Source organism: Microtus oregoni, unplaced genomic scaffold (genome assembly GCF_018167655.1).
Source record: "Microtus oregoni isolate MIOR12 unplaced genomic scaffold, Mior012 000020F_ref0000438, whole genome shotgun sequence".
NCBI lineage: Eukaryota > Metazoa > Chordata > Mammalia > Rodentia > Cricetidae > Microtus > Microtus oregoni.
The window spans coordinates 27,860,959-27,884,588 of NW_024543079.1; the positions used below are offsets into that span (position 1 = coordinate 27,860,959).

A 23,630-nucleotide genomic window follows, 5' to 3' on the forward strand; every position below is an offset into this window, starting at 1 on the left:
CAGAAGTAAAGTACGAACTCCTTCAGAGGTGTGAAAGAAAAATGAGATCCTATTTTAAACAAAATATCTTGGTATGTGGTTAGCTAACACTTATAAAATGTTAGCAGAAAATTTTTAGTTACCATTGCTGTTTGGTAATTTCATTCATAATGCAAGTTTTGTCAGTTATGTATGAATGAGTTATAAATTTAATCACCAGCTCACACTTTACTTAGCATATTTCTTAGAGTAAACAGCTCTATTGATGTTTTCTGCTATGTGACTCAAAGGTGCTTTGTTTCATTTCAAGGATCAAACCTAGTGCTTTGGGCATGCTAGGCAAGCACGCTGCTGTTAACATTGAAGACTCTTTGAATTCAAATATCCAGAACTCAACTAAAATATGTTCCTTTTGTTTTGTAGGAGTTATACTGGATCTAATATCAATTATTTGGATTTAACTTAATTCAGTATACACGTCTCCTTTCTCCCTCCCCCAATATGCTGTAGTGCTTCCAGTCGTTCTGGCAAGAGACAAAGATGCCCTGGAAGAAGATTCAGACAGTGCTAGTGAAATAGGAAGTGATGAGGACTCTGAAGATGAAGTCACAAGTGATGATAGAACTTCAGCTGATGATGATGAAGAGGAGGAAGAAGAGGAGGAGGAGGAAGACAGTGAGGAGGAGGATGAAAGTGACAGTGGTCCTGATCTGGCAAGGGGTAAAGGAAATATAGAAACTAGTTCTGAAGATGAAGACGATTTTGCAGATCTATTTCCAGAAGAACCTGGTTTTGAACATGCTTGGAGAGAATTAGATAAAGATGCTCCTCGGGCTGATGAGGTAACATTTTCAGTAAATTATTTATGAATAACAGGGCAGTTAGCTTTTATGGGTTATTGGTTGATGTTATTTAATTAAGTAGGAAGGAACTGGACATCTATCTAATTCAGTGATGGAATTCTTGACCATTTCTAGGCTGAATAAAGAAGAGCATGGTGGCGCTCACCTGTAGTAGCATCACTTAGGAAGCAGGAAAATTGTTGTAAACTTAAGAGTAGCCTGGAATGCATAGTGAGTTCTAAGCTAACTTGGATTATAAGCTGGTCAGTAAAACCCTATCTCTTTTCAGAAAAGAAAACTAAACAAAAGAAAGCATTAAGTGATAAAAGTTTTACTGGTAAAATGTAGGACTTGTTTGTTGTTGATTGAACCCAGGGTCTCCTGTCTGCCAGGTAGGATACTACCAGTGAATCACATCTCTAGACCCTGGTGGTATCAATGATGATTTAAGATTTTGTTTTAAGGACTGGAGATGAACTCAGTTTTACAGTGCTTACCTAGCATGTGCAAGGCTCTAAGTTCAGTCCCAACATTAGAAAGAGTAAACACCTTGAAATGGAGCTAGTGTATATAGATTAGATGCATGTCCAAGCACATGAAATGGGAAAGTTCTTTTCCATCCTTTTATCTTTTGTTTTTGTTGCTTAAAGATAGAATGAAAAGCCGGGCGGTGGTGGCGCACGCCTTTAATCCCAACACTTGGGAGGCAGAGGCAGGAGGATCTTTGTGAGTTCGAGACCAGCCTGGTCTACAAGAGCTAGTTCCAGGACAGGCTCCAAAACCACAGAGAAACCCTGTCTCGAAAAACCAAAAAAAAAAAAAAAAAAAAGATAGAATGAAAAGTAATATACTTTGCTGTGGTCTTTTCGTACATTTATGCCAGTATACTTTGTTCCTGCCCATCTTCCTTCCATCCTGCCCTCTGCATCCTTCCTGCCCTGCTCTTGCTCATTGCCCATCCCTTTCCTCACCCCAAATAGTTCCCTCTTCTGTTTTTATATACCATGTATTCCTTCATTCTCTCTTCTCCAGCTTCCATCTCTCCCTCTACTATTATGGACCCTTTGTAATTTCTTGATGTATATACACACAAATTTAAATCTGGATTTAGCAGAGTGGGGAGATGGTTCCATCCATAAAGTGCTTGCTATACAAACATAAGGACTTGAGTTTCAGTGAAACAAAAGTAGTAGGATCCTAAAGCTCATTGCCAACCAATCTAACCAACCAGTAAGCTCCAGATTTGGTGAGAGACCAGGTGTAGTGGCACACAATTTAATCCCAGCACTTGGGAGGCAGAGGCAGGTGAATCTCTATGAGTTTAAGGCCAGCCTGGTCTACATAGTTTCAGGGCAGCCAGAGATACATAGTGAAACCTGTCTTTAAAAATACTGCTGCTACTACTACTACCACCACCATTACACTAACACTACCAATACACTACACTAACACGACCAACACACTAACACTACACTACACTAACATTACACTAACATTACCCTAACACTACAATACCACTACAAATACACTACCACTACACTAGCACTACCAATACACTGCCAACACACTACCACTACACTACACTAACATTACACTAACACTACAATACCACTACCAATACACTACCACTAAACTAACACTACCACTACACTAACGTTACAGTAACACTACACTATACTGCCACTACACTAACACTACCACTACACTACACTAACATTACACTAACACTACAATACCACTACACTACACTACCGCCACCAATACACTACACTAACACTACCAACACACTAACACTACACTACCAATAATAACAGTAATATAATAAAAACACGTAGAGTGATTGAAGAAGACACAATAGTGTCGACCTCTGACTTCTGCACGTAAGTGTGCAAACACATATAGCAAAAATTTTAAAACCCAGCAAAAAAGAAAACGAAGTATTTGTTTTCTGAGACTGGTATATCTCATTTAACAGTTTTTAATATCATTCCTTTTTCTACAAAGGTCATAATTTCCTTTTTTTTCCTTTTTTATTTCATTTGTGTTGTATGTGTGGGTATATAGACCTTCTTGCTCAATTATTCTCTACCTTCTTTGGTTGGTTTGGTTTGGTTCTAGGTGGATTTTTTTTGTTGTTGTTGTTTATTATTTTTTGTTTTTGAGACCAAGGTTAACATCCTTGTCTATCCTGGAACTCATTCTGAGAACCAAGCTAGCCTTTAATTCATAGAGATTCCTGCCTCTATCTCCCAAGTACTGGATTAAAGGCTATGCGCCACCCTTTCCAGCTCCACCTTATTTCTAAGTCAGAGTCTGTCACTGGAGCCAAAGCTCACTGATCAAGCTGAACTGGCTGGTCAGCGAGCCTGAGGGATTCTCCTGCATGCATGTACCCTCACACCCTCCAAGTCTGGAAGAACATTGTAAGAGATAAGGTGGAAGGTCTAAGAATTTCCAGGTAGAGTCTTTTAAAATTTTAAGTGTGTGATCGTGTTGAAAATGGGGTTGTTTGATCTCTTCCTTTCCTGTATGTATCCCTTAAGTCAGTGGTTTTCAACTTTCCTAGTACTGCGACACTTTAATAAGTTCCTCATGTTGTGATGACCCCCCAACCGTAAAGTTATTTTCATTGCAACTTCATAACTATAGTTTTGCTACTATTATGAATCATAATATAAATATTTTTAGAAATAGAGAGTTGCCAAAGGGGTAGTGACTCACAGGTTGGGAACCTCTGGCTTAAGTACTGTTTTGAATCAGAGTAGAGAAACTGGACACTGTTATCTCCTTCCTGATTTTAGAGGAAATGCTCTTTATTTTTCCCTATTTAGTATAATGCTAGGTATATATTTGTCTTATATAGACTTTATTATGTTGAGAAATGTTCCTCCTATTCCTAGTTTGTTTAGAAATTTTATCTTGAATTTGTGTTGATATTTATCAAAGGCCTTTTAGGACAGAACCTTTCTACAAATACTTCGCTGGCCTTGAGCTTTCAGTGGTCCTTCTGCCTCTCTGGAATGCTGGGGTTTAAAGTATGTGTCATTGTGCTCAACAAGAATTTCTACACAAGTAATTTAAAGTACACAAAAGCTTTATGCTTGTTTGTGCTAGCAGTTTGTATTTATGTTCTTATTGCACCAGAAGTACATGCTTTGTGGTAACCCATTTCCTTACTCCCTATCTTTAACACCGTTTTGGTTAAAACATCAGTTTGTGATCACATCCTGGTTCAAGAACTCTAAAAGTCGGGGGCTGGAGAGATGGCTCAGTGGTTAAGAGCACCGCCTGCCCTTCCAAAGGTCCTGAGTTCAATTCCCAGCAACCACATGGTGACTCATAACCATCTGTAATGAGATCTGGTGCCCTCTTCTGGCCTGCAGGCAGAGCACTGAGAATACTGTATACATAATAAATAAATAGATCTAAAAAAAAAAAAAGAACTCTAAAAATCAATTTATAGATAATGCTTATCTCTTGTGGTTCTACTATTGTTTGCCTCACATTAAGCTCTCTCAGCATGTTAAATCAGTTAAATAACAGGTGCTGAGAAAGACTATACTACATTGTTTATCTTTCTGATTTCAAGCATTGAAAATGATACAGATCCCAGCCCTTGGGAGGCAGAAGCAGGTGGATCTCTGTGAGTTAAAGGCCACCCTAGACTGTATAGTGAATTCCAGGACAGCCCTGGACTACTTAGTGAGACTGTGTCACAAAAAAGTCCAGATTCTATAATAATTAATAATACTTTAATGTTCTCAGATTACACGCCGACTAGCAGTTTGCAACATGGACTGGGATAGATTAAAGGCAAAAGATTTGCTGGCTCTGTTCAATTCTTTTAAGCCCAAAGGAGGAGTTGTATTTTCTGTAAAGGTGAGAATTGATTTCATTTAAAGTAAATATTTTTAGGTGTTTTAACTTAAATCTGACTTTGTTTCTAATTAAACTGACTTAATTTTCCTCTTCAAAAAAATATTTTATTAATCTGGAAATTGTCATACATTTAAGTATAAAACTGATGTAACAGGTATTTAAAGGGGGGAAGCAAATTACTATTTTTTGCTTTATATTTTAGTTTTGTGTGTATGCACAGATGTGTGATGGGAGTTAGAGGATCCCTTTCAAAAGTAGGTTATTTCCATTCGACATGGGTTCTAGGGACAGAGTGCAGGTGTTTATTATGCTTTGTTTTTATCCCCATTTATTATATTCTGGCTAAAATTACTAAAGAAAATTCTTCAATATCCTTTATCTTTATGTAGTTAGAAATGAGTTTTCTTTTTTGCAGGGAGTTTGAAGTGAGTTGTTTTTATTGAGCTGAATCATGATTCTTGATGCCTTAGCCTTGACAGCTCTTCATATTATATATAAAAGAATGTATGAATTATATCAGCCCTATTTTTTTGTGTTCAGATATATCCTTCGGAGTTTGGAAAGGAGAGGATGAAAGAAGAGCAAATTCAAGGACCAGTAGAGTTATTGAGTATTCCTGAGGATGCCCCCGAAAAAGACTGGTACTGCGTCACTCCAGAATATAAAACTAACTCTAGTAAAGTCGTGTACTTCACTCAGACTAACACTTAGGATTCAGACAACTTGATGACTGATTATAGTTGACGGCACATTATGCCAGCATTTTGTGTGTATGCTTGGAAATGATGATTGCCGTATTTGAGAAAAAAGTTCATAATTATCTTCATTGCTATGAATTAGTTTTGTTTTTACCTTCATATTATATTTTTTGAGTGTTAAATAGAAAAATAAAGGAATAAAAAATGGTTTTATCGGATCTCTGTGAGTTCGAGACCAGCCTGGTCTACAGAGCTAGTTCCAGGACAGGCTCCAAAGCCACAGCGAAACCCTGTCTCGAAAAACCAAAAAATAAAAAAAATTTTTAAAAAATGGTTTTATGTTATAGAAAACGACTGAAGTAGTTTTAAACCACTAGGTGGAGCTACATGTGCACTTAATAAAAATGTTGGTTACCTGGATGGTAACAAAAGTGGCAGAGGAAGACCTTCAAGGAACAGAGTATAGTTAAGTAAAATTAAGCTTATAAAGTTCAGGTCTTGGCCAGCGAGATAGCTCAATGGGTAAAAGTACTTGTCGTCTAGTCTGACAACCTAAGGACCTGAATTCAACCCCCAGAATCCACCCACATGGTAGAAAGAGAACACTAACTCTTGAAAAAGTTGTTTTCTGACCTTTTAATGGAGAAGTTTCTGTGTTTTTGTATACATATGTTCAACTTATTTTTCCCCATTAGGGCCTCTAGAGAGAAGCTGAGAGACTATCAGTTCAAACGATTGAAATATTATTATGCAGTAGTGGATTGTGATTCTCCTGAAACAGCAAGTAAGATTTATGAAGATTGTGATGGCCTGGAATTTGAAAGCAGTTGTTCTTTTATAGACCTAAGGTAACTCAATTCATGTCTTAACAGATGAATCTTACAATATAGCAAGATCATATGTAGTAAAATATTTGAATGAGTAGTACTTTCTTACATTCTAGAAAATGTACAAGAAAAAGCTAATATAATGAAGGAAAAGTAATTTATGAACCATTTCATTATTTATGTCCTTGAAATAATAATTCCTTCAAAAATATTTTTAAGATCTATTTATTTTTACTTCATGTGCTGAGATCCCCTGAAATTGAAGTTGCAGATGGTTATGAGCCACCAGGTAGGAGGTGCCAGGATTCAAACCTAGATCCTCTGCATGAACCAACAGGTGCTCGTACCTGCTAAGCCGTGTCTCTACCACCTCTCCCAGTAGTTCTTGATACATTATATAGCAGTGCATTTTATATATGTGTGAGAAGAATCTCCTGTGTAAATTATAAAAGCCTGATTATAATAATCATAGATTATTTACTTTTCATCCCACATTCCCTAGCTTGATGCCTAAAATTAGTCATCTTGACTGATTTACATGTAAAGATTAATTACTTGTGAAATGAAGGCTTTGACTGAGATTATTCTTAATCAGCCTTAAACTTTCTTTATTTTTAGTGAATTTTCCTGATTATGGTACTCCATATTGAGACTACTTACCTAGTAGTAATTCTATTTGATCTTTGAACTCTAAAATGAGTGAATGACTGTGTTATTGCATCTGGGTCTTTGGAAGATAGCTTATATTAACTAGTTCTTAATGCAGTCTCTCTATATATAAAATTCTCTCAAATATAATGATATTTTAGATATATAGTTTACAAATTTCAGAGATATGCCAAGGTTGTTTCTAACCTTTTAGAAATTTTTATATTTGTGCTGTATGGAAACTATTATGTAGTGTATAAACTATATAAACTATCACTAATGAATAGAAAATCTATAACTCTAATAATCACTACAGTTTTTTTAGATAGATTTTACTTTTTTTTAGGTTTATACCAGATGATATTACTTTTGATGATGAGCCCAAGGATGTGGCCTCAGAAGTTGATCTAACAGCATATAAACCAAAATATTTCACATCCGCTGCAATGGGAACATCAACGGTATTTCTTAACTCTTAAAAGTGTATAGATGGGCCAAACATGGTAGCACATGGCTGTAATCCCAGCACTTGGGAAGTTGGACAAGGGTACCAGGAGCTCAAGAGTCAGCCTGCGATACATGAAACCCTGTATAAAAACAAAATTAAATGTGTAGCTAGACTCTTGTTATTTTCCCTCTATTTATCCATATACTTTAAACTAAATTCTTAAGACCTGAAAATGTATTTCAGTAGTAGAGAATTTGTCTAGCACATTTGGAAGCCCTGCGTTTTATCTTATATTCTTTTAATAGGCTTTGTGTCAGTTATTAAATTCCTAGGGAATAGGAAGGACATAACTTTACCACAAATGAGAGCTACACAGAATTATTGACCATTTGAAATAGGAGTACATTTTTCTGCAGATGTGATTTTAAAAGTTTTGTCATCAAAGGAAATAGACTAATTCAGTACTACTAGTTTTCATATTACTAAGAAGTAGATTGCTGGCCGGTTGGTGGTGGCGCACACCTTTAATCCCAGACGATTGTACTCTTCCAAGAAAGCTGGTGTCATATCTGCTTGCTCCTTGCTGTGGAAGGGTATTCTGGTATTTGATTAGTTACAAATTATAGTAAAACCCCAGAGTTAACAATGTGCTTTAGTATTAGTTTACCTTTGTGCTTTTGTTTGTTGTTTTATTTTCACTCTTTGGTTCAAGGTGGAGATCACTTGGGATGAGACTGATCATGAAAGAATCACAACACTTAACAGAAAGTTTAAAAAGGAGGAGCTTTTGGACATGGACTTCCAGGCCTACTTAGCTTCCTCTAGTGAGGATGAAGAAGAAGAGGAAGAAGCACCACAAGGTACTTGCTAATTCTTTTACGGGGTGATTAATGGAACTATGTCTTTGGCAAAACTTAAAAAGATCTCCAAACTGTATAGCATACTTATATGCATAGAATTATAAGCATGTATATGCATAGATACATGTTTGAAGGATCAGCAAGATTCTCGTTGGATGAAAGCACTTGTGCACACCTAATGACCTGACTGTGATCCCCAGAACCTATGATAGAGGAGAGCTGGCCACCACATGCATGCTTTGGTATAGTTATGTCCACCTACTTACATGTGCATACACATATACAGTAATAGTTAGAATAAATAAAAATGTTTTTAAATCCTAAATACTTTGCCAGGCTAATTTTCTATAGCCACAAAATTTATTTAAGCTCTAACATAATAAAAGTGCCTAACCTGTTAGACTTATAAATATATAAAATGCTGTTATGTTTCTCCAACACCTTATTTAGTTTTGAAATGATCTCTCTGTGTAGACTAGGCTCACATTGAAGTCACAGATTACAAAGATCCTCCTACCTCTGCTTCCTAAGGTCTGTGATTCATTTATAGGCATAGCCTATCACATTCAGTTTTTGCAGTGCTGGGAACTGAGCTCGGGTTGTTGTAAATGCTAGGCAAGGCCTCTGCTGACTGAGATCCATTCCCAACCCCACTCTAATGATCCTAAATAACTTTTGTGCTTTTTTATGTAACACTATCTTATACTGCTCTTATTTTACATTTCCCTGGCTTCCATTGCTCTTTTTTTTTTTCTAAATCTCTTTCCTTCAGCTTTAAGTATTCATTAAGAAATACCTTTACTAGGGCTGGAGAGATGGCTCAGAGGTTAAGAGCATTGCCTGTTCTTCCAAAGGTCCTGAGTTCAATTCCCAGCAACCACATGGTGGCTCACAACCATCTGTAATGGGGTCTGGTGCCCTCTTCTGGCCTGTAGACATACACACAGAAATAATATTGTATACATAATAAATAAATATTTAAAAAAAAAAAAAGAAATACCTTTACTAAGAACTAGCTACTGTCAAAACTCTCTTGATGTTTGTTTTGTCTGAAAATGCCAGAAAATTTTGCTTTTGCTTGCAAAGGATTCTAAAATTGAATTCGCAAAGGCTTCTCTGAACCCACACTGATAATAACACCCCTCTGACTTCTGATTTGATTGGTGTTTATGAAGGTTGTCTGGAGATTTTCTTTATTCTAAGAGTAGATTTATATGGGTGTATGTGTGGGTGGGTGGGTGGATGGATGGATGTTGAATTTGGGGTTTTTTTGGGTCCATTCAATTCACAGTGATATCTTTTTTTTCAGTATTGATGTTCTCAGTCATTTGATTTTTCTCCTGCCCTTCTAGAACTCTATTTAAATATGCATTAAATCTTTCCATTGTATCTTCTCTCTTTAGATGTTTTTGATTTGGGGCTTTATGTGTACTAGGCAAGCACTCTACTACTGAGATAAATCCCTAAGACATTTCTGTTCTCTTACATTTTCCCCGGTACTTCATTTAGAGTGTGTGTGTGTGTGTGTGTGTGTGTGTGTGTGTGTATTGAGAGTGTCATTTCAGCAGTATACCTACCCACTTAATTCTTTTTTTTAAAAAAAAAAAAACTTTTTTTATTTATTTACTTAACTTTATTATGTTTGTTGGTGTGAAGGTGTCAGATCTCATGGAACTGCATTTTCAGACAGTTGTTAGCTGCCATGTGGGTGCTGGGAATCGAACCCGGGTCCTCTGGAAGAGCAGTCAGTGCTCTTAACCGCTGAGCCATCTCTCCAGCCCCCCCACTTAATTCTTTATCCTGGTTATTATCTATTTTACTTCTAGAATTCCTCTGTGCCTATTTGTCAAGACAACAATGCACTTTTTGGTAGTTCAGTCTTTTAAGTTTGATATTTGTCTGGTACTCCCTCTGGACCTCTGCTTAATTCCAGAGGATTAGTTTAACTTCCTCCTCCTGTGAATTTTCACTTGTGTCCTTTGTATTCTTAATAGTCTTCCATTGAGTTCACAGCTATAGATCAGTCAATGGGAAGTTCTCAGAAATAATGTAGATCTTAAAACACTTGGATAATCCTTATGATAGTCCATTCTCTATTTTTGATTTTGACATAGTAATTCTTCATTAACTTTTCAATTCTTTCAAGCTTCAATTTCATTTTGTAATCCCTTTGAAATTTTTAGAAAGATTTTAAAAATACTTATCTAGCTGGGTGGTGGTGGCACACGCCTTTCATCCAGTACTAGGGAGGCAGAGACAAGGCTGGTGGATCTCTGTGAGTTCGAGGCCAGCCTGGTCTACAAAGCAAGTTCCAGGACACCCAGAGCTGTTACAGGGAAACCCTGTCTTGAAAAACCAAGAGAGACAGAGACAGAGAAAGACTGATAGTATCTGCTGTTACATCTTTGCTATTCTCATCTAATAGAATTACTAAACAGTAAAAATTATGAGTTTGGTGCTGACAGAAAATGAAAAACCAGAAATGTTAAACGTAAGTATAAATATTTTAAATCAACAAGAAAGAATATAATTTATAGTTTAACATTTTTCTTTTTTGTTATTTTTGTTTGTTTTTTTTTTGTTTGTTTGTTTTTTGAGATGGGGTTTCACTGTGCAGCTCTGGCTATCCTGGAACTCGTCTTGTAGACCAGGTTGGCCTTAAACTGACAGATCTGCCTGCCTCTGCCTTCCATTGCTGGCTTAAAGATGTGCACCACCACCGCCTAGCAGTTTAACATTTTCCTTTTACATAGTGTATTATTTCTATAAAGGCATATGAAAGAATAGATACTTTTCTAGTTTAAACATAGGGTTATTAAGCCTTGACTGTCTTAGATTCTGAATGATCTGTTGTTTGTTTTCATGTCACTGAAAGTAGTTCTTTATCCTTAGAAGTTTGCCATAAAATACTGTTTTACAGTATTAATGTAAGGTAAAGAAAATTGTGTTTAATAGCTTCTGTTAATAAAATTATGTAATTCTTTAAAAATTCTTAGCTTTTGAAAATGAATAGTTTTCAGGCTAGTGAGATGGTTCAATGGCTCCTGAGTGTGATCCCTGGAACCCACCCACATAGCAGAAGGAGAGGACAACTCCTAAAAGTTCTCTTGGTACATACATACACACAATAAATAAATGTAATGAAAGCTTAATAAAGAGCTTACATAATTTGCTGTGGTACTTATTGGATATTACATTTTAGGGTCTTGGTGACTGGTGCTTCTTAATCTTTTTCATGAATCTGAATGTTATATTTCTTAATGTCTATAGCATACCCTTCTCACAGACCTTTATAACCTTTCCGCCATAAATAAGAAGGATGAAGTCTCTTCGTCTCCCATAGGCATGGAAAAGGTACATTTATTTGCCTATGTGGACATTTTGTGCTTTTCTGATAAGCATTACTTTTCCAATATATTTAATATCTTGGACTCTGTTGGAGATATAACTCAATGGCAGAGTGCTAAGCTTCATAAAAACCAGTGTTCAACCGTCAGTATTGTAAAATAGGAAATAAGCCAAACTTAGACCCTGCTGGTTTCAGAACTTGACTTAAGCTCAGTGAAAACAAAGTCAAGTTTTCTTAGCACCTGGTTCCTTCCTTCTGTAGCTGTGAAACAAGAATTATAATGATACCTGGTTCATAGACTGAAATGATGTCTATAAAGTATTTAGCATAGTATTTTATATCAGCTATTTTAGTTTTAACCCTTAAAACTAGACATTAATATCTTTCACTTTGAAATATACTAATTGTTTTTCCAAAAGCATCCTTTTTCTTCAGTATTTAAATTGATTACAAACCTACTTTAATCTGTAACTTAGTGCCTCTGACTAGTAAATTTGGACACTAAATGTTCCTGATAGTTGTCTATAAGAGTAGCTCACTGTTTGAATTTAGTTTTTTTAAATGTTATGTACTGTTAAGGTGCTCATAAAATGTCCTTGAGTTAGGAAAACAGAGCTGCATGAATTACCCACACTCTAGAGCTTCAGAAAGTACAGTTTTAGTACTGGAGAAAATCAATTTAAAGTGAGCATCAGAGACTCACCTCTAAAATTCCAACCTGGAAGGAGCTTGCTTCTAGTTATGTTTTCAGAAGTAAGTTTTTAATAGAATGAAATACATTGCCATTTTGTTAATGTGTTCCTCATGTTTTATCCATTGAATACATGACAAATTTCCATCCACCATTATTATTGTGGCACAAACAGCAAAATATGAGCTTCAGCTGTTGGAGTGAAAATATGAAAGTGTGTTAGGATGATGGAAAGAAAGCCCACAGCCGTTCATTCGCTTAGAAAGAAAAGTAACTTTTAAATGTTTACTTAGTCAACTTTTTGTTTTCCTTTTGAAAATAATCTTTTTGAAGATGTAAAAGCAAGGTGTTAGCACTGCTGCGTGCGTATATCACAGTTTTGGTGACCAGAGGTTACAAAGACAGGAACGTCACTGTTTCACTTCCAAACTTTCCTCCGCTGGTGATGTTTAATGAATTTGATAAGTTTGTGTGTTTTATATTAAAACCCAGATTTCTAATTTATGTTACTGACTTGAAGAATTTGCAATGAAACTGTAGAAAAACAAACTTTATGGTTTGATTTTTCTCTGATGTTTGTTACCCATGAATTTTACCATGACTGTTTCTTCACATTTTAATTTTTATGAAACTAGAATTCAGAAATATTAGTTGTCTTTCCACATGGTGAAAGTAGTTGAATTAGCTCCTAGTGTTTTTGTCTTTATCATTGGTTGTTGAGCAACAGTCTAAGAGTAAATGTGCTTATTCACAGTCAAATGGAAAGGACTTCGTAGTCTCAGGTTTGTGCTCTAAATGACTTCCTTAGCTGCTCTGTGCGGCCTGAGAAGCTCAGCCCATCTGTCGGGCTCAATCCAGCAACACTCAGGCTCCTTCTGCTGAACAGAGCCTTTTTAAAGCCACTGTGCTAAAGGCAAATGACAAAGAGGGGACTGAGATGTCACTCTTAATGCTCTTGCAGTTTACACAGAAGGGAATGTTGTGTAGTACTCTACAATGCTATGACTAACTTCACTGCCTCTGGGTCTTATTGAGTACAAGACTGAAGTCCTTTTCATTTTCACAAGTTGAAGACTGATTTTATGTTCTGTGGTTGCAGGGTTTCTTTGACAACACTTTTTTAGCTGTATCCTGAAGAGGCCAAGAGACCTAAACACTAAAGTTGGAAAATACGTATTTCTCTTTTTTTAAATAAGATTAATTTTGTTTTATTTAGGTGAGGATGGAGTCAGTGTCGAAGATGGGAAAACAAAGAAATATCAGAAGGATGATGAAGAACAAATTGCTAAATATAGAGAGCTCTTGCAAGTTATTAAAGAAAAGGAGAAAAAAGGAAAAGAAAATGATATGGAAATGGAGATCAAGTGGGTTCCAGGTGAGATCTGATTTTAAGTAAAAGTTTTTTAAAAGTTCTGTTTTTCAAAAATGTTTTGGTAAGGAAATGGTATTTAATTCACCTCATAATTAATGTTTTATGTTCTTTTTCCATTTTTATCCTAAATTTTCTCATATTTTGATTATATTCTTTCCCTTCTCCCTACTCTTCCCAAGGTCTCCCTACCCACTCAACATCATGTTCTTTTTCAGAAAAAGGAAAGAAAAAAAATATTTTAAAAAAGATAAAAATCAAAACAAACTAAAAAGAAAATATATAAGATAAAAAAAAAACCCAAAATGACAAAATGCATACACAAACACACACACAAAAGAAAACAAAAAGGCATCTGTTTTATATTGGCCTACTACTTCTGAGCATGGGGCCTACACTAGCATGTGGTTGATATGCCCAGTGTCGTTCCATTACAGAAGGCTGATTTTTCCCTTTCCTAGTAGGTGCCAATTGCAAATCTCTTCGTGGTTAGGGATAGGGCTGTCTCAGTGATGGGATTTTGTCCGACGTGAACTTGTGATTCCTTCTAAAGACTACACCAGTGGTAAAGCTGTAAGTGTCATAGGCCTTTCTTGTTAGAGACACTTGGAATTGTGATCCTTACTCTTTTTTTTTTTTAAGTTTATTTATTTATTATGTATACAGTAGTCTCAGTATTCTGTCTGCATGTATGCCTGCGGGCCAGAAGGGGGCACCAGATCTCATTACAGATGGTTGTGAGCTACCATCTGGTTGCTGGGAACTAAACTCAGGACTCTCTGAAGGGCAGGCAATGCTCTTAACCACTGAGCCATCTCTCCAGCCCCTGTGATCCTTACTCTTGAGAAGGAGGAATGGGGTCCAGAGAAGCATCAGCAAGAGCACTCTATCTCCCCCAGCCAGAGAGTTCCCCTTTCTTCCTGTCTTGGGCCTGAGTGTTCCCATTTTATTCTAGTGTCTGCTCTTTAGCCTTGTCCTTTTCCCTGTCTTTCTTTGATCTCTGTACTTTTCATGTCTTCCACTGGGAAGCGTACACAAGAAGCAGGGACAAGCATATATGACTATTGAATTATTCATTCTTTATTCAGAAACAAAATGTTTCGAATCAGTTGTGCATTCATTTTGTTAGTATCCCTTATCCAAACATTTCATTTTCAAACATCTTAAAACCTGTTCAGTATTTATTTTTGGCTATTTCTTTATTTCCATTTATTGCCAATGTATTCATTATTTGAAATATATTCACAAAATGGTTTTTGCTCATAACTTTTTTAAAAGCCAGCTGTTTTAAATTTTGAGTTGAAGTCCAGGGATATGACTCAGTAATAGCGTAGTTGTCTAGCAAGACCCTGGGTTAAGTCCCTAGTGCCACAGTGGGGTTGTAGGGTAGTTAAAGGATGGGGTGTAACTCAGTGGCTGAGTACTTGTCTAACTTGAATGAGTTCCCAAGTTTGATCTTTAGAACCACAAACCCAAAGAAACTCTCCAAATGCCATACCCAAAACAGCTAGCCTTGGGCTGAAAATAAAAAGGGGAGTGAGTTGAGAGGAGAGCATCAAATGGAAACCTGAGCTTAAACATGAGCTAAAAGATTTGCAGTTTGCCTCCTAGTGTGATGATGGAAAAGAAAGTTTATATGGTAACTACAGATTCTCACAGCTGTTAGGTGCTTAGAATTTTAAAGCTTAATCAACCTTGACTCATCCACTTAACGGGTTGGCTAAGGAAGCTTTGTAAGGTAATAAACTGAATACTGTGTAAATATCATTTGAATCATTTGTGAACTGTATAATTAAAAAGAGAAGCAGGAGCTAGAGAGAGATGGTTCAGCAGTTAAGAGCACTTACGCTTCTTACAGAGGACCTGGGTTTGGTTTTCAACACCCATGTGATGGCTCACAACTTTCTGTAACTCCAGTTCCTGTGGCCTTGACACCCTCTTCTGTCCTCCAGGGGCTTTTGCCTAAATGTGTTGCAAGCACACACACATGCATAAAAATAAATAACTTAATAAATAAAATTTAATGGTAAGTTTAATAAAAAAATAATTTTAAAATGAGAAGCTGCTCAAGTTATCTAAAAGTGTTCCTAGCCCATTTTCTCTATAGCGTTGCTAGTCACTTTCTCGGTTTCCTGGATTATTGAAAGACAATTTTCTTCCTTAATAATATTAAAGTAAAAACTAGGGATGCTTTCTATGCTGGTTATATTACATTTTGTTTCTGTTTCACTTATAGTTTTATATTTTTCTAGTGTTTATAATAAGACCTAGGTTTGGGTTTTTTAAGATTTTTAATTTTTTTTTTTATTTCTTGAGATTATAATACAGTTACATAACTTTCCTCATCCCTTCCTCCTTCCAAGCCCATATATGCTGCCTTGCTCTCTTTCAAATTCATGTCCTGTTTTCACATCAATTGTTGTTGCATAAATGTGAGTGTGTATGTGTGTGCATAATTTTTAAATACAAAAATACAGTCTGTTCATTCAGTAGAATGTTACTAGTATGTGTATGTTTTCTTCAGGGCTGACCATTTAGTTTTATATAACCAATTTGTGTGCTTTTCCTTGGGGAGAACTATTTCTACTGCTCTTAGCGTTCTTTAATTGCCTGTACTTTCTTTGTGAACTTACGCCTTGTGAGCATTGATGTCATCCTTGTTTAGGTGGTCCTATTGATAAGACTTTCTAGATATAGCTTCTGACATTCCTAGGAGGCATAGTGTCGCAGTAAATCCCAATTCCTCTGGCAGTTAACAGCCTTTCTGTCCCTCTTCCACAATGATCCTTTGCTCCTTAGGCCTGGGAGTTGTACTGTAGATGTATCCTTTGGAACTAGGCTCTGCAACTGCATTTTGATTGGTTGTGGTTTTCTGTGATGGCCTCCATGTGTTGCAACAAGAAATTTCCTTGATGAGAGGTGAGGACTACACTTATTTGTAGGTATAATGACTAATATTCAGAATATAGTTAGGGATTCTGCTGGCTTAGGTTCTCCTAAGATACATGATTCACTAGCCCTATGTAGTTGCCTAGGTTTCTAGTACCAGATATGATTTCCCTCTTGTTGGGTTAGTTTTTTGGATTTTTTAAAAGATTTTTATTTATTTTTATTTTATGTATATTGATGTTTTTGTGATAACCAAAATGAATCATGAAAAAGAAAAGATAGAGTTTCTGATGGTCTGTCCTCAGAGCTAACTATGCTGGTGAGACTGTGAGTGTTGCAGGTTAGAGCAGGGAGAGCACCTGCTGTTGTGGATAGGCCAGGTCAGTCTACATCTTACCCCCTTCCCGGAAGAAGAAAATGTATGTGTGTTGAGGAAGCCAGTTCAGAAAGTGCTATATTGGGTTCCTGGCTTTTAAAGTGTGTTTACCCTCTTTGCCATATTAGACTTTAGTATGGTATGGTTGTTTTGCTTATTTTTAACTCTTGCCTGTAATTAATTGAATACCGTAGTCCTGAATAATATCTCTCATCAACTGAAAATTACTCTGCCATTTTCCTCTTAAAGTCCTAAGTTTTCTTCTTCTCTGATTTCTCTTATAGAAATCATGTTTGGTGTATGTCTGATAACTCTTGGCTTCTGTGCCTTTGGATCTACACGACTTGCTGGGTAATTTCTTTAGTTCTGCTTTTATTTCATTAATTCTCTCTGTAATATATATGTATTTTAACTTAGACACTGACTTGATGTTTATCTCTGGGAGTTGCTTTTTTCTTTTTTCCTATAAACTTGTCTCATCTGTTTGAAAATCTTTTTTTTTTAATTTCCTCTTTTGCTTTTTTAAGTGCTGATTTGTATTTTGTGATCTCAGTTTTCAAATCCATAGTCCGTGGTTCTGTCTTACTGGTTTTTATTTCTACTTTCTTTAGCTCGTAGGGAATTTTAATTAGAATCTTCCTGTCTCGGATCTTTCTCTTCTTACAGGAACTCTGTATCAGAAGGTCTACTTTTAGAGAGTGTTTGTCAGGTGCCTGGAGGCATTTCTAATCCAAGACCTATCAAATTTTTAAGTTGGTGTATTTAGGACCACACAAGTAGTGTGACTTCCAACCACAAGTCCATGGGTTTGTGGGCTGTGGTTACAGAGTCTCTGAGGGGAACTGTATTTTTACTCCCCCTGAACTGTAGGGGGAGGCTCACCATCTACTGGGGGCACATTTAAGGATCCTGGGACCTCCCACTATGATCAGACTCCAAACGTCCCCTGCCTCCTTGGCTAGCAGCCCATAACGACCCCAGATCCATACTAGACCATATTAGCTTAGTTTGTATCCCCAAGGAAAACTTCCTGCTTCTGAACTGGTTTAATATTTCTATTTGAGCTTTTCTTTTTGAGACTTGACTCAGGAATTTTTTTCTTTGTACCTTAGGCATTCATGTAAAAGATTTCATTCATTTCCTACCTGGCCTATAAATGTATAAAAGTAACAATAGTCCATATAATTTCTCATTCTTTGCTGTAAGTTCCCAGACTTGACCAGATGTCAGTCTGCTAATATGAGGATATCTTGGTATTATGTTACTATGCTTACAAACTGCTTGAGAGGCAAAGAAAACATACAGATAAACTTGAGAGAAATACAAGAAACAATAGCTCCCTAATGAGGCCCACATGTCTTGTATTTGAAGTCAGTGTTTTAGGACACTGAACTTTAAGAAGCAGGCATTGAGGACTGCTTGATGTGTAGTAAAATTAATGCCCTTGAAAGTGGAAGCCGTCATTGTTTTAAGGGTGACTGGAAGGGGATTTAGAAGAGTTAGACAAATAACTGAAATTCTAGACAAACATAAAGCATTTATTTACTTTAGGCAATAACAACAAAAAGTAGCACCTATTCAGTGAGTACTTAGGCCACATCTTTCGTGGGTATTTATTAAATGTTTGGGGAGATGCACAATTAGTTATGTGTGCAGAAATTCCCAGTCTGGGCATCTTTCTTAGACTTAGTATTCTCTTAACTCTTGTTTTCACATGGTAAATGTAACAGGATTCTAATAGTGTTGAGTGCAACATTTGTTGACTCTGACTGACTGACAGCTTTAGCTATTTGCTGTTGTTACAGCAACTAGTTTTTATTTTCCTCTCCAATTCCATGTGTTGCTCCCAGTCAGTTGGACGGAACAGACTTGGGTCACTTTTCCTTTCTCTTGCTTCCTTATTCTATAGCCGTTTATAAGATGTGTGCTGTAGGACCCTCACTGGTCACTAATCTGGACCTAGTGTCCCTTTGACACTTGTCATGTGGGTAAATGTATCCTTCCTTGTCCTCATGCCTTCAGGAGTAATCCGCTGTTTTAAAGAGGTGCCTTGATGGCAGTGCTCATCAGGACGTGACTGGTGGTTTTCCTCTATAAAACCTAGGACCCAGAATGGATTCCACATTGGAGTTTTGGTGTTAGTGATGTGGTTGCTAACATTTTTTAAGTGTTTGGAATTGAGTGCTACATAGTCTAATTTTTAACACACACAAGAATTTTAAGAGATTGATATGTTAAGTGTTCATAAATACTCCCAGTAAATCCTAAGCCCTTAATTAGGTAAAAGAAAAAAAAGTGGCAGTTTTGACCTATATGAAAATTCTTAAAACATGCATTTTGTTTTTATAAACAAAGCCTGTAATAGTATCTAGTTGAGTTATTTTAAATCATTCATACTCTGTCCTTTGAAGACTTTTCAAATATTTTGTGTGGATAAGGTCAGAAGGAATGTATATTCTTGTAGATTTTATAGAAATATTTATGAGTTTTTATATGCACAGAAACTGCCAAAATCATTCTGGATAGGTTATGCTTGTTAAATTATTATTGTCATCTTGAATCATCTGCATTCATGGCTCACTTTAGAAGGAACTTTACCCTTAGTTGTGGTATTATTGATATCTTTAATTTATTAGTCCATGAATATATGCATAAAGATTTTTTAAACCAATTTGTACAAAACTAAAAGCAGTAAAATGAAGTTGTTTTTCAGTCACAAAGTGGCTTCTCTTAAATGAGGCTAAACTGGCTCCGAAGAATGTTCTTGTGCATTTGCCAAAAGACTTCTGGGATGGGCATATTTTTAAGAACTCAGAACATAAACAACTGTGATCTGTGGCAAGAGATTTCAGTGACCTCATGATGACAACAAGAACAAAGCATTTTTAAGTATTGTGGTGGTGTTAACTCATTGCAATGTGTTTGTTCTTCTATTTTGGTATATTAGGGAAAACCAGGCAAAGAGAACTACAGACTGACGTGAATTTAAGATACTGTTTCTTTATTGCTAGAAACAGACTAAGTTCCAAAGAAGTATTATTTCCTAAGGATAAATATTGCATGCATGAACCAGTTAGAGACAGAATCCATTTAGACCTTGGAGTTTTGATTCATTTTTTTTTTTGTTGGAAATAATATGTTCTAAACATCAAAGATCAAACACTTGGCAGGAAATAAGAATCCTTCCTTCAAATGGATCAAGACAGACATGTTTATTAAGTATTTACTGTGTGTTTGGGACCATGCTAAAGATTATGGAATGTGAAAGAAAGTGAGTCCACATTGATTTTAGTATACAGAACTGACATATGCCGGTGGGACTTAGAAAGCAGAGCTATAGAATCTAGTACCAAATAAATGACATTTCACTTAGATAATGCAAAAATAATCACATAATCCCTTTTCAGTAATTACCTCTACCCAAGCGTGGTGGCACATGCCTTTTCTTCCCAGCTCTTGAGAGGCAAAGGCAAGTGGATCTTTGTGAGTTCACATCGTGAGTTCTAGACCAAACCTTGTCTCAAAAAACTAAAATGAAAAGATATTAAAGATTTAACTATTATCTAATAATATAATAGTATGTTTTTGAAAGTTGAGATAGACTGATTATATGCTGAACTATATGCATTATATATGTCACTTTATCTTGTTATGTGAAATCAACATTTTTTTTTTCAGAATTTAGTGTATTCTATGTGAGGATCTCACCTTAAATTCCCTAGGTACATTACTGGTTCGTTTGAGTATCTGTATATGACTTTGTATCACTCATATACCTCCTGAAAACTATGTACTAATATGAAATGTTTTTCTCATAAAGAATGGGTTTTAATGATTCATTTTATGTGCTTGTATATTAAGCACTCGGTGGTATGCTTGGTGCCTTCAGAAGACAAGAGGGCTTTGGATCCCTAAAACTGGAGTTACAGGTGGTTTTGTGGTGTAAGGACTTCCTACACCAGTTTTGAGCCACCATGTGGGTGTTGGGAATCAAACGTGGGTCCCCTAAAAGAGCAACCAGTGCTGTTAGCTTCTGAGCTATCTCTCCAACCCCAGATACATTTTTTTTTAATTGACGATTGTATTTCTGTTTTGGTATCTAACAAATCAGAGTTCCTACCATCAGTATTTCATAAAAAAATATAAAAACTTGAGAATACATGTAATTTAATACTTTTCTAGGTCCTAGGAATTTGGAGACTAAATCTTTACCTAACAGCCAGGAAATAGACCTTAGAACTCAGCTGTTTCAACCTGGATTTTCATCCCCCACAGCCTAAAGCACTGTTGTTAGTAGTTCTGTATATTTGTACGTCTACCGAGTATTTTGAAGTTGAAAGCGGGTGATGTACATGTGGAAGGGAGGGTTTGCATACATCTCATCTCTGCCCAGTTTATTTTGTTTGCATCCTGAGATCAAAGGTAAAGTGAGTGAGTAGGCAGAGGAGAGGGTGAAGCCTAAGCTGACAAAGGTCATCACTACGACCAGAGTAAGAAATAAATTTTTGGTTGTGAGCCTAGCCTTTAATGGCTGAGCCATCTCTCCAGCCCAGCCAGAGTAAGAAATATATAACTACTTTTCTGTCTTCTTTGAAGATGATGGTATTTATTTATTCATCTATCTTTGTTAGAAATTTTGAAGGACTTATTTGGATATGGAACTTTAAATATTTATGTGACACAAAATCCATCTTTTAAAAATAGCAAATGGCTTGGCGTGGTGGCACACACTTATAATCCAGTCTATCAGGAGGCAGGGCCAAGAGGATCACCACAAGTTCAAGGCCTGTCTGGCGTACGTAGTTAGTTGGGGACCAGCCCAGTCTGCGAGGTCTGCATAGTGCGACCCTGTCTCCATACAAACAAAATAAAATGTGACAGTGGATGGAATGGTCAAAGTGGTCCTCTGAGAAAGGAGGTGACTGGTCCAATTCATCCTCCCAAACACGTTCAGAATGCTGTAAGTGCAAAAACAGTCCTGGAAATGGTTCTGGCTTACTGGTAAATACATTAAAAATGTATTTTAATTTAATTTTAATGGCTGAAGAATACATGAGTCTAGAGTAGTCTAGGAACAAAAGCTTTAGAGATGAACCATTAGAACAAACTGCAGCTGTATAGAATAGAGTGAAGCTGGTGGCCTCTGCATCTCAACTCCATAGCCTTGGAGAGTGCCTGAGCGGTGACTCAAGGATTTGTTCTCAGAGACAGGAAAAACTAAATATGATTTTGCTTAATTAGCTATTAGTTGTAGTTTGAGTTTTTACTCTAAAATTTCTCTTCACTCAGTCTTCACCAAAAAGCCGAGAATCAGCAATTATCCTTGGAAGCTCAAAGCAAATAGAGAGAGAGGAGGGTTAGACCTAAGTAAATATTTGGGTTTCTTATCCCTTTATTTTTTAAGTTTTGTTTTTTTCGAGACAATATTTCTATTGTATAGCCCGATTGAACTTAAACTTAACCTTGAAGTACTAGGCTTGTAGGTAAATCAGCATGTCTGACTAATAATAGGTTTTTCATTAATGTCCATATGATCATATATTGTTGATCTTTTTTATTTCTTTTGGCCAGTTAGATCTCTCGCTCGCTCTCTCTCTCTCTCTCTCTCTCTCTCTCTCTGGAAATAGGATTTATTTTGTGGTCTTGATTGTTAGATATACCTACGTACATAAACTGTGTTTGTTCTCTTGCTTTTGTAACCCTTTAACAGAGCAAAGATATACTATTTTAAGCTAAACTATTTTTCCATTTTTAGGCCTTAAGGAGAGTGCAGAAGAAATGGTCAAAAACAAGTTGGAGGGAAAGGACAAGCTGACCCCTTGGGAACAATTTTTAGAGAAGAAGAAAGAGAAGAAAAGACTGAAAAAGAAACAGAAGGTATCCATGTTAATTGGTCAGGTATTTATTGAATGCCGGTTGTGTCCCTCACACCCACCTGTAATTTTGAAATGCATGTCTCTATGACAGAATCTTGTTGTCTGGCCCACACTCCATCCCAGTCCTGGGACTGTAGGTGTGGACCACCACACCCATCTACAAGGAAGTAACTGTTTGATCTTTATTGTAATAGTGGCAAAGTAGGATAAAAGCCCTGCCCCCTTGATATGGTACCTCCTTTTACTAAGCTTTCTTCAAAACTTAAATAGGCAGTTAAATGCCATTTGTAGAATGATTCCACAAGTACTAAAGCTAGCAGTTTTGGGGAAAATTTTCTAAGTGAGTCTTGATGGAGTCAATAAAATACTCACTCTGAGACTTTCCCCTACACTTGTACTTTATCCTTTTTCTGATTTTGTTTGGTTTGTTTGTTGTTTTTCAAGACAGTTTCTCTGAGTAGCTCTGGCTGTCATGGAACTCACTTTGTAGATCAGGCTGATTGCAAACTCTGACATCCACCTGGCTCTTCCTCCTGAATGCTGGGATTAAAGACAAGCACCACCAACACCAACACCACCACACTAATGTTCTCCTTTTCTTATTTGTATCCCTTTAATTTCCTTCTCTTGCCTTATTGCTCAGGTAATGAATGCATCAAGCTCACTATTGAAAAAATGTAGGGATTATGGACAGACTTGTCTTGTTTCTTATTTCAATAGAGTTGCTTTAAGTTTTTCTCCATTTAGGATGGTGTTGGCTGTGTGTTTGTCACAGAGAGCTTTTATTATATTGAGATATATTCCCTCTATCACCACTCTCTTGGATTTTTATCATGATGGCATGTTGGATTTTTGTCAAAGGCTTTCCTGTACTTAATCATATGATTTTTCTTTTTAAG

At 36.5% G+C, this 23,630-nt stretch overlaps 1 protein-coding gene across 1 annotated transcript in view; it reads left to right on the top strand.

Moving 5' to 3' along the window:
* The window catches only part of Esf1 (ESF1 nucleolar pre-rRNA processing protein homolog), a 44,502-nt gene that overhangs the window by 4,055 nt on the left and 16,817 nt on the right, over positions 1–23,630 (top strand). The window contains exons 3-10 of the mRNA XM_041670449.1: positions 490–821; positions 4,587–4,700; positions 5,241–5,341; positions 6,094–6,246; positions 7,220–7,334; positions 8,034–8,181; positions 13,438–13,596; positions 22,611–22,732. Of these exons, the coding sequence (XP_041526383.1) occupies positions 490–821; positions 4,587–4,700; positions 5,241–5,341; positions 6,094–6,246; positions 7,220–7,334; positions 8,034–8,181; positions 13,438–13,596; positions 22,611–22,732 (1,244 nt within the window). The remainder of the gene's footprint in view (positions 1–489; positions 822–4,586; positions 4,701–5,240; positions 5,342–6,093; positions 6,247–7,219; positions 7,335–8,033; positions 8,182–13,437; positions 13,597–22,610; positions 22,733–23,630) is intronic.